This window comes from Eulemur rufifrons, chromosome 21, assembly GCF_041146395.1.
Source record: "Eulemur rufifrons isolate Redbay chromosome 21, OSU_ERuf_1, whole genome shotgun sequence".
Taxonomy (NCBI): domain Eukaryota; kingdom Metazoa; phylum Chordata; class Mammalia; order Primates; family Lemuridae; genus Eulemur; species Eulemur rufifrons.
The window spans coordinates 15911414-15926020 of NC_091003.1; the positions used below are offsets into that span (position 1 = coordinate 15911414).

General features: G+C 39.0%; 1 protein-coding gene across 1 annotated transcript in view; it reads left to right on the top strand.

The window, feature by feature from the left end:
• The first annotated feature begins 4583 nt into the window (after nucleotides 1-4583).
• Nucleotides 4584-14607, top strand: part of PRR14L (proline rich 14 like) — a 55194-nt gene continuing 45170 nt past the window's right edge. The window contains exon 1 of the mRNA XM_069496885.1: nucleotides 4584-5100. Within this exon, the coding sequence (XP_069352986.1) occupies nucleotides 4627-5100 (474 nt within the window). The 5' untranslated portion in view covers nucleotides 4584-4626. The remainder of the gene's footprint in view (nucleotides 5101-14607) is intronic.

The window sequence follows — 14607 nt, forward strand, 5'->3', positions numbered from 1 at the left end:
TTGTCCATAGAAACTATCACTTCTTCCTGAAGAGATGTCGTCTCCCACTCCCCCCCCCACTTGCTCTAGTGACAAAAAAGCTTCCTTCTTTCTGCGCATCTCCCCATCCCCCAAGAGGGCAATTCTAACTTCTTCCTTTCTCTTGCTTTTCCAAGAAAAATAAGACTCTATACCTATGAAGAGAGATCTCTTTCTCCCCGTATATCTAGAGTGGCGCAGATGGTTTCTTTTCTCCTGTTCATTTGAAAAAGAGATGAAAATCTTTTATGCAGGGAGCCTTTGTCAGTGGAAATCAGGAGCATTTTTACCGTTTCACTCCTTACATGGAGACAGAGGGATCCTTTTTCTTCATGCTAATAAAGGGAGGAAAAGGGAAACAATCCTTGATGCTTTTGAGATTTCCTGCACACTCCGTGTTGAAGAGCTGAGCCCTGTTTAGTATATGCACTTCCCCTGCCTCACTTTCGGTTTGTCTTGAGACCTTGTTAAAAGATTTCTTTCTCTTCCTCAAGAAGAGGCCCCCTTCTCCACATTCTCTCTTGGAGGGATTGGCTACAATGTCTGAATCTTTGGAAAAGAAAGCCCCTTTCTCAAGGTGAAAGGAGTGTTTTGAACTTCTGAGGGCCTGATCATTATTGTGAATATTGTTTCTTGACACAAGCATGGCAGCGCCCTGTGTGAACAGCCCCTTTGCATTGAAATTAAAGGGAGGGGAGAACTTCAGCCTCAGGATTATTGGGGCACATGGTTTTCTGTTCTGCTGTTTTCTTTGTTTGATTTTTTTTTTTCTTATTTTTTGCTTATTGGTGTACATTTTGTACCTCCACAACTTTTGTTTTGGGGAATGTTTGAATGACTAAAGTAAAAGTTGCCACTTTGCCAGGTTTTTAGTATTATAAAATGTATTCTAATGAAATTGAGAGCTGCAATGTTAATCCTTCACTGGTGGGGGTTTTTTTTTTTCTTTTTTCTTTTTTCCTGTTTTTGTTTAGGTGGGATAGAAATTAACACTGCCAAATTACTTGCAGGCACACTAAAGAAAAGCTTTCCATCTTTTTGTAAGTAAAGTGTCTTAAATTACCTCAAATGGCCTTGAGTACTTGCAGAGGGAATTAGTCTGAGCTCTGTACCACCATTGTTGGTGTCGGTAGGTGTGCTTTGCTGAAACAAAGAGAAGTAGAAAAGTTATCCTTTAGAGCTTTGGGGTTTTTATGGGTGGCTGGACCTTTTAAGCTTATTTTGATTAACATGTGAAAAACAATTCCAAGAAAGTTCACATAACTTTCACTTAACACGCTCTAGGCCTTGCCTCTAGTAGCTGTGCCACAGGATAGGGACCCTGGCTTCCTGACTTGGAAACCAGCAGCTAAGACTGCTCACAGCAGTACTTCTGCATTTGAAACAGAAAGATCATGAGATAATTGTTCGCAAAAAAGAGAAGATCTTCTTTTGTTGGAATAATTTTATTGCATACTCTCTATAAATATTAGTCTTTTTATTTATTTTTTTTTTTGGAGTAAATCTATTCCCTGAACAATCTAATACAGTACTTATTTGTGTAATGGTAATAACAAGCCAGTAGCAGCTAGGAAGAGTTGTTCATAAAATCTATGGTTTATTTTTTGCTTATACCTCAAACTAGATAATTATCTGGTGTCCTCACCCAGTAGGTTGATTATAAGTCATTAGTAAGGATTAAGCTATATATCTCTTTCTACATTTTATAAGCATGTGTTACTCTTTCCTTTTACTTTAAATTTATTTAACACTTTAATGTAAAAACTTTGGTTGAGGTAGAGAGCCCACAGTTGGAAAAATACTGATAAAAGGAAGAAATAATACACATATTTTTTTATTGCTATGCATTTGGATCTTGGGAAATAATGGTTAGAAAAATTTTTAACATAAGTAATAGATGCTTTTTTAAAAAAGCACAACATACAGATAAGTCATTGGTGATCCCATCATGCAAGGTAACACTGGTAATATTTGGTTTATATTCTTTCAGACATTTTTCCTACATGCATATCTGTTTTACCAAAATAAGAGTCATGATGTTTATTTAGTTCAATAAAATATCTCAAGTAGCTTTCTACATCTTTATTTTTGATTGTTCCATTGCATTCAGAAATTTAGTTTTAAAGAACTTGAATGTCTTATTAAAATTGTGTTCTAATTGCTGCAGTCTTGTGGCATTACCAATATTTTAATAGATGGTGATGTGAGCTAGTGAGTGAGAATAAGTTTAACCTGCTGCTCTAGGCTTGCATCTAAATAGCACATCATCTCTGAGAGTTCCAGCTGTTCTTGGTAACTCAACTGCAGATTCTGCTCAGAAAAGAACCCAGAATTAGATTAGGAGGGAGTTTTGTTTCCATAGCCAATGTGCCTAGTTGTTTTACAAGTTGAATTTCTTAGAATTCTACCAAATAAGAGTATCAAGAGATGAACCATTTTATGTGATTATGAATATTGACTCTTTATGATAAAGATCTATCTAGTAAACTTGTATTTGTGTATGATCCTGTGTGGAACAGCATTTGGAAGAAAATCTTCGAGTAGAACTGTGGGGGTGGAAAAGAGTAGGATTTATTAGAAACACCTCAGGGGTTGAGTCCACAGGCTACACATGCTAATTGAATGGTGAATGGAAGATCAGATGTGATTATTTCTGGAGTTTCAAGTCTGAGTTCTAGGATAATGATGGTGCCTTTATTAAGAGAGGCAATAAGAATAAGCATGTAAGTTTACTGAGGCCATCTTATTCATCCTTTTTTCTCAAAGTTGTTTGTACCTAGAAAAACTCAATTATTCACTGAATGGGTTGTGTTTCAGACATGTTACGTTTTAGGGGTGCCAATCTTGAGTGAAATATACATGAGGAATTGAGAGAAGGATTGGAACCAGGGACAGGTTTCTTTTTTTTTTTTTTTAATCAGCTGTATTGAGATTTAATTCATATACCCTATAATTGACCAACTTCAATTGTATAAGTCAGTGGTTTTTAGTGTAGTCACAGAGTTGTGCAGCCATCACCGTGATCAACTTTAGAACATTACGCCAGAAAGAAACTGGAGTAGCTACCACTCCCTATTTCTCCAACACTCCCAGCTCTAAGCAACTACTAATCTACTTTCTGTCTCTATGGATTTGCCTGGATTCTTTTTATTTTTATTTTTTTTTCTTATTTCAGCATATTGTGTGGGTACAAAAGTTTAGGTTATGGATATTGCCCTTGCTTCCCCTGCCCCCCCCCAGTTGCCTAGATTCTTGACATTTCATATAAATTAGATTTTATATTACATTATTATATTTTATAACATGTGGTCTTCTGTGACTGGCTTCTTTAACTTGGCATTATGTTTTCAAGGTTCATCCAAGTTGTAACATGTACTAGTACTTCATTCCTGTTTATGGCTGAATAATATCCCATTGTGTGGCTATACAACATTTTGTTTATCCACCAATTGGTGGATATTTGAATTGTTTACACTTCTTGGCTATTGCGAGTAGTGTTGCATAGGACGTTTGTGTACAATCTTTTGTGTGGATGTAGGTTTTTCGATTATATACCAACAAGTCAAATTGCTGGGTCATGTAGTAACTCTATGCTTAAAGGGACAGTTTTGAGTCATCCTCATAGCAGAGAGGCTGCAGGACAAGGTGAGGTCATTACGAAAGCGAAGCCTAAAAAGGGAGGAGTCAAGGATTAACTTTTAAGAACACTCGTACCTCAGTGGTGGGCAGAGGAAAGAAAGCTCCTGGGCACAGGTCACAGGGACCCAAGGAGCCCATCTCCATCAACAAACCTGTAATATTTTAGGCAGGTCACTTTTAACCTCTTCAGGTATGGTGTTAGGATCTATAATGGGCTGCCCTACTTAGCTCACAGGATTGTTGTGAGAATCAAATGCGTGGTGACTATGAAAGCACTTGGAAAATCTCTAGATGCAGGATCAAAATCAGGAAGAATTCTGCTAAAGAGCTGGTTCAGTAGTGTCTTGTGATAGTCTGGGTAGGTAAATCGCTCCAGTATTTAGTAAGCAGTAACGGAATGGAATTCCATTTTCTCCATATCCTCATGCAAAGAGGAAAATCAATGTATCGTATTCTTCAAAGTCCCTTAAATCAGTGTTTCAAATTCTCTAGAGTCCCTCGGTATGTATTCATTCAACAAATATTTTACTGAGTGCCCACTAGGCGGTGGGAATACAGCAGTGAACAACATGACTAGGGTTCATGTCCTGAAAATAAGTAGAAAACCATCTTTGTTTTCTAATTTACATCAGGTCTACCCTTGGATGCTTAGGCATGTCTCATTCTCATCTACATTTGCTAGCCATTCAGATTTAAATTCATAAGGCAATATTTGAATTGAGATTGGACAGATGTCTATTAAAAGTAAAGGTATTTGTTTATCTATTAATTCAGTTTATTGAGAACTTTTTGGTGCCAAATAATGCTGGCATTTGAAGTAGAATTTATTTTCTTCATTTTAGCCAGTTTGAACTGAGATAGTTTTCTTCTACCCTGTCAAGGTTTTAAACTTTTATCCCTTCCTTTGATTTGTGTCAGGGGGAACCATTTGATGTAAAAGACTTGACTCCATAATCTACATCTGCCCTAATGCTGTCATCCGGAGTAGAGACCCAGCCAGTTCCACTTGATTCCTCCATGTCTGCTGTGGTACAGGAAATATACTCTGAACTCCCAGTAAGTGTCTCCAAAGAGCTTCATGCTGACTCTGAGCCAAGTGTGATTCCAGATGTAAAACCTGGAGCCTCATGCTCTCTTGTAAGTCAGAGTAGGGCATTGCCCTTGGAGCTGCAGAGGACTCATGCGGAAAGTTGTGGTGAAGAAACCTGGGAGGCCTTGGATCATGGGGGTGAGCCTGGGTGGTGTGGGCTAGTGGACTCCACAGCAAGAGGTTCTGTGGCTTCTGGGATCTTGGTTAGGGAAGAGGAAACCAAGAGCATGGAGCTAAAGGTCTTCAGAGATCAAGGGGACCAGGTGGAAATTATGAGAGACCCCTGTGAGGGAGCAAAGGAAGACCCTTGTCAACATTCCACAGCTGCTGAAGAAAAGATCAGCCCAAGTCAGGTAAGAAATCTTGATTGAGATGAGTTGAGTGTGAATGACAGCTTTTCAGAGTAACACGTCGCATGATAAAATATAGATGCTGACAGGTAGCTTATGTTTTATTCTTGAAGCATATCCAAAATGTTGATTTTGATGTTAACTTTCTTTTGATGATCTTTTAAAACATTTGTGTCATATCAGACACTTGAAGAAAGGAAGTGCTCATCTAGTAAAAAAAAAAAAAAGTCACTGAAGCAGCTGCTGTATACGGAATGTTGAGTCTCTGTGTGAAAATCATGTGTCTGCATCTGATGTTAAGAAATGATGTGTGCTCAGTCCTTAAGTTTTGGTAGGGTAAAGCGAGGTATCACAGAAATCTCTCTGAAGGGAGACTTTTGATGCAAATGGGATTCCGTTGGGTGGATACCTTAGAGGGATCTCCATGTTTCAGGAGCTGATCTTTAACTTTGCAGGAACAGAAACTTGACTTTTATTTTTTAGTATATCAGAGGTAATGGTCTCCAAAGGACTTTCTCAGGCTAACCCACTTCATGAGAGACTGAAGTATGAATCGGAAAGCCAGTTCTTTAATTAGCACACAGTGAAAAGTGGAATTATCACTTGGTAGGAATGGTGACATTGGCTGGTCAGTATGTCTTCTCCTTGTAGACAAGCCTACATGGGAAATCAAATTTCTTCTATGATGTTGAAATTAGAGTAAGAGGGGTTAGTTAGGGGAGACTAGTGGGTAGTGAGCTGTCATAAAGGAATATACCTGCCAAGTAGACTAGAAAACGTATTCTCTCCTGGATAGTGTCCTAGACCAGAGGTCAGCAAACTTTTTCTGTAAAGGGCCATATAGTAAATAATTTGGACTTTGCAGGCCATATGGTCTCTATTAGAACTACCCAACTCTGCTGTTGTAGCATAAAAGTAGGCAGAGACAACATATAAATGAATGAATGTGGATGTATTCTGGTAACACTTCATAAGCACAGGCTAGCCTGGGCAACATAGTGAGATCCCATATCTAAAAAAAAATTTTAAAAAGGGCCAGGCACAGTGGCTCACACCTGTAATCCCAGCACTTTGGGAGGCCAAGGCAGGAGGATTGCTTGAGGCCAGCAGTTCAAGCCCAGCCTGATCAACATAGTGAGACCCTGTCTCTACAAAAAAGCTTTTAAAAAATTAGCACACACCTGTCATCTCTGCTACTTGGGAGGCTAAAGCAAGAGGATTGCTTGAGCCCAGGAGTTTGAGGCTACAGTGAGCTGTGATCATGCCACTGCACTCCAGCCTGGGGGCGGGGGGAGGGGGAGGAGAACCAGCTGGTGGCCTGAGGGCTATAGTTTACCAGCCCCTGCTCTAGAGCCATTAATAAATTTATGTTTTCTGGACTTCCTGTGCGAGGGTCTGTTCCCCTCCTGATAAATACATGATTTCTTTACACAGACTAAAGGGCAGTTAATTGTTAGTAGGCTTCATATATTGACTATAATTAGGAATGAATGAAGCATTAAATAACAGTTGAACTTGACATTACAGTTTATGCTGTGATGCCCTACCTTTAAAAAATATAGGTAAGTGAGGTAAAAGATTCAGGATCCAAAAATTTCTTATATGTTACTTCTTGATATGAGGGACTCAGTCAAATAAGAAAAAGTTTCTTCATGTACAATTTGATATAAAATAAAAGCATGTGTAATATATAAGAATTAAGAAGTATAGTAACACAACATACATTGCATATATATACGTACTACCTAACCTAAGAACTATTAATAGATTACTATCTCCCTGTTCTTTTTTTAAATCATCCCCTTTTTCCCACCCAACACCACCAGAGATAAATCCTATTTTTAATTGTGTAAAGCAAAATTAAATTTGATAGATATAAATGTAACATTTTGTACTTGGTTCCAAAAAGTAAACTCCAGAAGTGAAAAAAAAAAAGCACAAGTATTTAATGGGGAAACAGGAGACCTACAGGTTTTAGCAGGCCAATCAGAATCTACTTTGTGATATGACTGCCAAGAACGGCCAATTTACTCTTAACATCATTAACAGAAATGTGTTATCAGGACTGGGAGGTGGTGGTTATGCTCTGTTTTGTGGTTAGGCTACAGCTAGAGTACTGTACTCTCCTTTTGGTGGCATATGTAAGAGGTGTATAGAAAGCCAGGAATGCATTTATGGGTAAGAATTCACACTAATGACACAACTTGAAAATACTCAATTGAAGGCTGGGCCTCTGGGTGTCTGACTTTTGAAAAAGAACAGTGAAGAGAAGTAAGAGAAGTCTTCAAGAATTTGGAGGGCTTTCCAGCAGAAGTGGTCCTGTAAGGCACAGTTAGGGTCAGCAGAAGATACAGAGCAGTAGTAGCTCCTAATCACTCTCAGGTCACAGGACCCGTATGGAAATCTGAACACTGCACACCTCTCAGAAAAGCAGACGTACCATTTGCATGCCATTTTAGAGGGTTTGCAAACCCAGACATACTCGGATCTCAAGATAAGAACTCTTGATAGATTGACAAAATGTAACCCAGTCAAAAGACAACTGACAAATTGAGAGAACATATTTGCAACATATTTCACGGATCTTATATCACTAATATATAAAGAACTCTTGAATTGGGGAATGAAGAACCAAAACCCAATAGAAAAATGGCAAAAGACTTGATAATTCACTGTGTGTATGCGATACTTAAACATATGAAGAGGTGGTCAGCCTCACTCATAATTAGAGAAATGCAAAGTTTAAACAACCTGAGATACCACTTTTTACCTGTCAGATTGGTGAAAGCGAAAAGTATGACAACACATCTTGTCAGCAAGGCTGTGAGGAAACATTCTTATACATGGCTGGTGGGAATGCAAACTGATACAACCTTTCTGAAGAGGAATTTGGCAACATTTAACAAAACTATAACAGAGACGGTCTGACCTGTTGATCCAGCACTCTCATTTCTAGGAATCTACCCTGAAAATACACTTCCAATAGCATGAAAATATTTGTACACAAGGTTTGCTATAGTTTGTCCCCCCAAACCTCATGTTGAAATTTGATCCTCAATGTTACAGGTGGGGCCTGATGGGAGATGTTTTGGTGATGGGGGCAGATCCCTCATGAATGGCTTAGTGCCATCCTCACAGTAATGAGTGGGTTCTCACTCTTAGTTCCCGCAAGAGCTGGTTGTTAAAAAGAGTGTGGCACCGCTTCCCTTTCTCTTGCTTCCTCTCTTACCACGTGATTTCTGCACAGCGGGCTCCCCTTCACCTTCCACCACAAGTGGAAACAGCCTGAGACCCTCACCAGAAGCCAAGCAGATGCCAGCGCCATGCTTCTTGTACAACCTGCGGAACTGTGAGCCAAATAAACCTCTTTTCTTTATAAATTACCCAGCCTCAGGTATTTGTTTATAGCAACACTAAGTGGACTAAGACAAGGCTGTTCTTTGTAGCAGTTTAAAATTGCAAAATATTGGAAATACCCTACATGTCCGTATATAGGAGTGAAGTTGACTGAACTGTGGTATAAGGTATATCATACGTGGAGTTCTGTGAGGCTATAATAAAGAATGAGGAGGATCTTCATGATGTGCCGATACGGAGTGATTTCCAGGTATGTCAGAGGTCCCCAAGACCACCTCTAGGTTTTGTGATTCACTAGAACTCATAGGACTCAGCATTTAGTTGTTCTCACAGCTAAGATTTTTGACAGTGAAAGGATACAAAGAAAATCAGCAGAGGGAAAGGGGGCATAGAACAAAGTCCAATGGAAATCGGGTGCAAGCTTCCAAGAGTCCTTTCCTAGTGGAGTCACACTTTAACCTCATCTGGGAAAAAATTGTGAGAACACCTATGAATTTTGTCTGCCACGGAAGCTGGTTAGGGACTTGGTACCCAGAGTTTTACTGGGGGCTGTTCATGTGGGCATCTCTGCCTAGCACATACCAAAATGCCAGGCTTGCAGAAGGAAGGCAGGCATTTAGCATAAACCATATTATTGTGTAGCTGTAGTGAGCCACTCTTATCATTTAGGAAATGGTGGAAATCTCCCAAAATCCGGTACATAGATGCTAGCAAAGGCCAACTTTGCAAGTAGACCTTTTTAAGGACAGCAGTCAGGCCCAATATGTTGACTCTTTTCTGAAAACCAGGATATAATGAAAGATGCAAATGAATATTTATAGTATCCTCCCTTTCATACAAGAAAGAAGGGGAAATAAGCACATATACGGTATCTGCTCATTCATTAAAAAACAAAAAAACCCTACACACGTGTATACATGAGAAGGATAAAGCGGAAACTAATGAGTTTGATTACCTATACCAAGTGAGTGGGAGCAGGTGGACAGAATGGGGAAGTGGGAATGGAATAAAAGGAATGGGAGGAAGTGATGCTTCTGTAAGTATAACATTTGGTATAGTACTAACTACATACTTGAAAAATAACTTATTAGATGACTAGCATGTGGGATTGGGAGCCCAAAATTGAATACAAGTTGTAAAAAATGAACATCATAAATAAATAACAAAACAACACAGGGTGGGGAGCCCAAATTACTTTGGGAAACAGTGTTTGACTATATCCTCTTAAGACTAAAGCCAAAAAGAGAACAAAACATTTTAGTAATGTTTAGGGGTAGGACTTAGCTATTCCTAAACAAAGTAGTTAATGTATTCTAGGATTGAGCAAATAAGTAAATATACTGTGGATAATGAGAGCCAGCCTTCTCACTCTCAGAGAAAGAAATCACAAAGAGGAAAGAGGGAGGCTAAAAGGAACCCTGTGGTGTTGAATTAGAATTGGAGTTATTGGTATAACCTAGGGTTATTAAGATACACAGATAGATATAGAAATATATGTGTGGGTGTGTGAGATAGGGCCTGGAAACATTGACAGACACGTCACAGCAATGAGCGTACCCATTGCCCAGTTCTTGGTTTCTATATATCATCTCTTCTAATAAAAGGAGCCAAGACTCTTTGGAGAAATGGCTGTTCCAGAGCAGGAGAATTGTTCCTGGAACAATTAGTGGTGAAATACTCAAAACTATGAGGACATATCAAAAGGACACAGGAGCCAGCTTGAAGAGGCCCCCAATGGCCAAGTCTGGAATGATTTGAATTTAAATGATAGTGATGATTATACCCATAGAATAAAACAAATATCTATTAGTCCATGTTGATATGAAACAACTGAATAAATAAATAAATTGAGAAAAAGGTCTTAAAGAATTCCAATTAATATAGAAGGATTAGCCAGGTGGTGGCACATGCCTGTAGTCCTAGCTCTCGGGAGGCTGAAGAAGGAGGATCCCTTGAGCCCAGGAGTGCAAGGTTACAGTGAGCTATGATTACACCACTGGACTCCAGCCTGGGCAACAGAGCAAGACCCTCACCTCAATGAATGAATGGAAGGAATGAAAGAAAGGACAAAAGAAAGATGGATGGAAATAGAAAATCACCATTTGGCAGCCATCACAGTAATAATTATCTCAAGCAAGAGTCATCAGTGGATGTTAAAGCTAGTGGCTAAAAGTTTGAATGAGAAACAAATATTTACATGGTCTCAAAGTATTTCTCCACGAGGTATTTATTATTGAACAATTACAAAGTGAGAAATAGTAACTTCACAGTGGGGAAACCTGGCAGGCCCCACCTGAACCAACTGATTGCAGTTTGCCTCCCCAGGAATGAGGCACCTCCCCACTGTGATGTTATAGGACAGTGAGTGCCTCCTGATAGGACACACTGAGAAGAGCCAGCATCACTTTTGTGGTCTTCCTGCTGCCAAAGTGCATCTCTGGAATCTGATCACGAGAAAACATCAGACAAACCCAAACTGAGGGACATTCTTTTTAAAAATGTCAAGATCATGAAAAATGAATACCTAAGGAACTATCCCAGTTTAAAGACTATGGGCCAGGCACGGCAGCTCATGCCTGTAATCCCAACACTTTGGGAGGCTGAGGCAGGAGGGAGCTTCACTTGAGGCCAGAAGTTTGAGACCAGCCTGGGAAACATAGCAAGGCCCTATGTATACAAAAAGTTTTAAAAATTATCCAGATGTGATGGCTCACACCTGTAGTCCCAGCTACTTGGAGGCTGAGGCAGGAAAATCACTTGAGCCCAAGAGTTCTAGGTTACAGTGAGCTATGAATGCGCCACTGAACGCCAGCAGCCTGGGTGACAGGGCGAGACCCTGTCTCTCAAAAAAAGAGACATGATGACTTAAATGCATTGTGGGAGCCTGGATTGGATCCTGTTCAAGGAAATGGACGTTATGACAAGATTTGAGTAATTTGAATAGATGAGTTGACAATATCATATTAGTATTAATCTACAGGTACTGATAATTATACTGTGGTTTTATCAGATGTTAACATTAAGCAGATGAAGACTCGGCAGGGAATTTTTTGAACAGTATTTGCGATCGATGTGACGTCGAAAAATAAAAAAAAAAATGAAAGTATTTGCAAAATATTTGGAAGAAATTATTTCTAAATGTTTAAAAACTAAAATTAAAACATATATACTAATAGTAAAAGCTGTACTTGCTAGAGGGAGACAGAATGTAACTCAATATGAGAGGAACTTTTTAACAGCTAAGCTAGTCTAGAAATGGCTTAGGTTGTCTGGGAGGTCGTGTTTATGAGGAGGCAGAGTGACTATTTCAGGGATACAGCAAAAGGGGGTTCTAGTTTGGACAAGCAACTTCAGATGTATTCTTTTCTGTCTAGAGATTCTGTGATCTTTCTGTTAGTCTTTGATTTGTCTTTAGCAACACTGCACAAAGTTCTTTTTCCTTCAGGTGTTTGTAGGCAAAAGGCCCACCATCAGTACGGGCTCAGTTTTGGGGAAGAGCACTCAAAGATTACTACCTGTGCTGCCCTCTTCCTCTCTACACTTAAAATCAGTCAAGGCAGAAAAGGTAGCAACTTCAAGGGAGCTTGGCTCCAATAATAACAACTTCCTCTGATTATGAAAAATAGCCACCTAGGCTTTCAAGTTATCTATTGCATGAGTCAAATGAATTTAACAAAGTCAGGTCTGGTTGGTGGATTTCCCAGTTCAGGGAGCAGTAGTGCTGTACCAGTATTTAGAGGTAGAAGTTTGCACTTCTGCTTACCTGGGGCTCTGGTGAAACCGAACTCATTTTGTTTAATATACATTTATTCACTCATTTAGTGTCTCTTAAAGTCATTGTGGATTTTGTTGTTGTTATTAAAAGAAAACAAAATACATGATGTTTTTGAAGCAACTTTTAAATGGTCTTAAATGTTTTTTGCTTGTTTTATTGTGTTAAAATACACATAACATAAAATTTACCATTTTAACCACTTTTTTAGCCTTACCATTTTTTTTTTATTTTGTTTTTTTTTTTTATTTCAAGATATTAAGGGGGTACAAGTGTTTTTGTTATACGGATAAATTGAATAATGCTGAAGTCAGTGCTTTTAGTGTGCCTGCTAAGAATGTTTTTATTCCTCACCCTCCTCCCTACCCCATTTTAACTTTCTTTTTTTTTTTTTTTTTAAAGAGACAGGGTCTTGCTCTGTCGCCCAAGCTGCAGTGCAGTGGCACGATCGTAGCTCACTGCAGTCTGAAACACCTAGACTCAAGTGATCCTCCCACCTCAGCCTCTCAAGTAGCCGGGACTACAGGCATGTGCTAACATGCCTGGCTAATTTTTGTTTTTAATTTTTTGTAGAGACAGGGTCTCGGGGGCATGGACTGGTCTCCAACTCCTGGCCTAAAGCAATCCTCCCGCCTTGGCCTCCCAAAGTTTTGGGATTACAGGCATGAGCCACCATGCCCAGCACATTTTAACCATTTTTACATATACAGTTCAGTGGCATTAAGTACACTCGTATTGTGTAACCATCACCATCATTTATCTCCAGACTTTCTTTTCATCATCCCAAACTGAAACTCTGTACTCATTAAACAGTAACTCCCCTTCTCTGGCAACCACCATTCTACTTTTCTGTCTCTGTGAATTTGACTACCGTAGGGACCTCATGTAAGTGGAATCATGCAGTATTTGTTTTTTTGTAATTGGTCTTAACATTTTTTAAAGATTCACATAAAAAGTTGAAATAAATATTCCAATCGTAAGTTAAATATTTGAATCATGAAAAGATAAACCAGCAAAAAATAATTCTTTCTTGTCTTAGGATTGTGTCAAAAAGTTATAAAAATTTGTAATTAATTTTGTGCTTTAATCAGGATCATCCCGTTATTGGGGAGGGAGAAGAAAGGCAAAAAAGGAGAGAAAAGTGTCTGAGAACAGGCATAGAGGAAAGGACAGCTGCAGGAGCCAAGCTGAATTGTGAAAGGACGCATTCAGTTCTGAACTCCCCTCTTGTAGGAGAAAGGGCGAAAACTATCTCGCTTGCAAAAGTTGCTAGCCAGAATGTGGAAAATATTGGTCTTATTTAAGAACTTTGCACCAAAAATTTAAAGAGATGGGTATGTGGCATCCCACGAGGATGATTTAGCATTGAAAACTCTTTATACCATGCTTGGTTTTTATTGTTTGTTTGTTTTTTGGTGCTTAGTTATAAGCTAGAGAATGTTAAAACTTTTTATAGATTTTGCCGCCCCCACCCCCCAACAATGGTAGATCTGCCTGAGTTGTAAAAGCTTCGGTTGTAGGATACCATAATTTAGTTGTGTTCAGCACAGACACAGAAAAAGTTCTGAATTGTCTTTTAGCTGTAACATATGAAGGCCCACTATGCATTTTTTGACAGATATATGGAGAGCGAATATGAAGTAAGGAAGCAAAGTGACTGTTGGTCACTTGAAGCATGTTACGCTGCTGGAGAAACTTGTTTGTAATGGTGTGTTCATAAGAGACCCAGTCTTGTGCCATGTGTATGTATTTACTTAAATGAAAAGTGGTTGGATTAAATGTCCATGAAGCTTACTACTTCTAACTCTGAGAGCCTTTGATCCTAAGGGAAATTTGCAATAATGTGAAGGAGCTTGCTGTTTGCTGAAAGGAAGTCTTGTTGGAAAGAATTCAATTTTCAGTGATTTAAAGATGAAAACTCTGGGCTTCGTGGTCTAAGTAGTAAAATTGGTGGCCATAAGCTGTTCTCTGGGTCTGCCAGGGCACCAGTGTCCCTGTAATGGTTTGCCCATGGTTGTCATCTTATGTTTTGAACAGTGACAGAGAAGTACCCAAAGCACATTGCTGAGACTTAAGATAGAACTTCCTCTTAATTATTTCAGCAGTTCCCTTAGAAAATTCATTGTGAAGGGATATTATGTACCTTGCCCAGCTAATATGATCATTGCCTTAAAGTCACCAATTGTTTCTCTGAATTGAGATATGTGGAGGAAAATTGTTTTTTAAACTGTGCAAAGGTAACTTAAAAGTTACTGTCTTATAGTTGTTCCTTTTTATAATAGATATGCAAGGCTAGGAAACTGAAAGATCTGTCTGAGATATAAAAGTTTCTTTCATTTTCTGAGTATTCTTAGCTATGAGAGTAATCATGGGTATTTCCT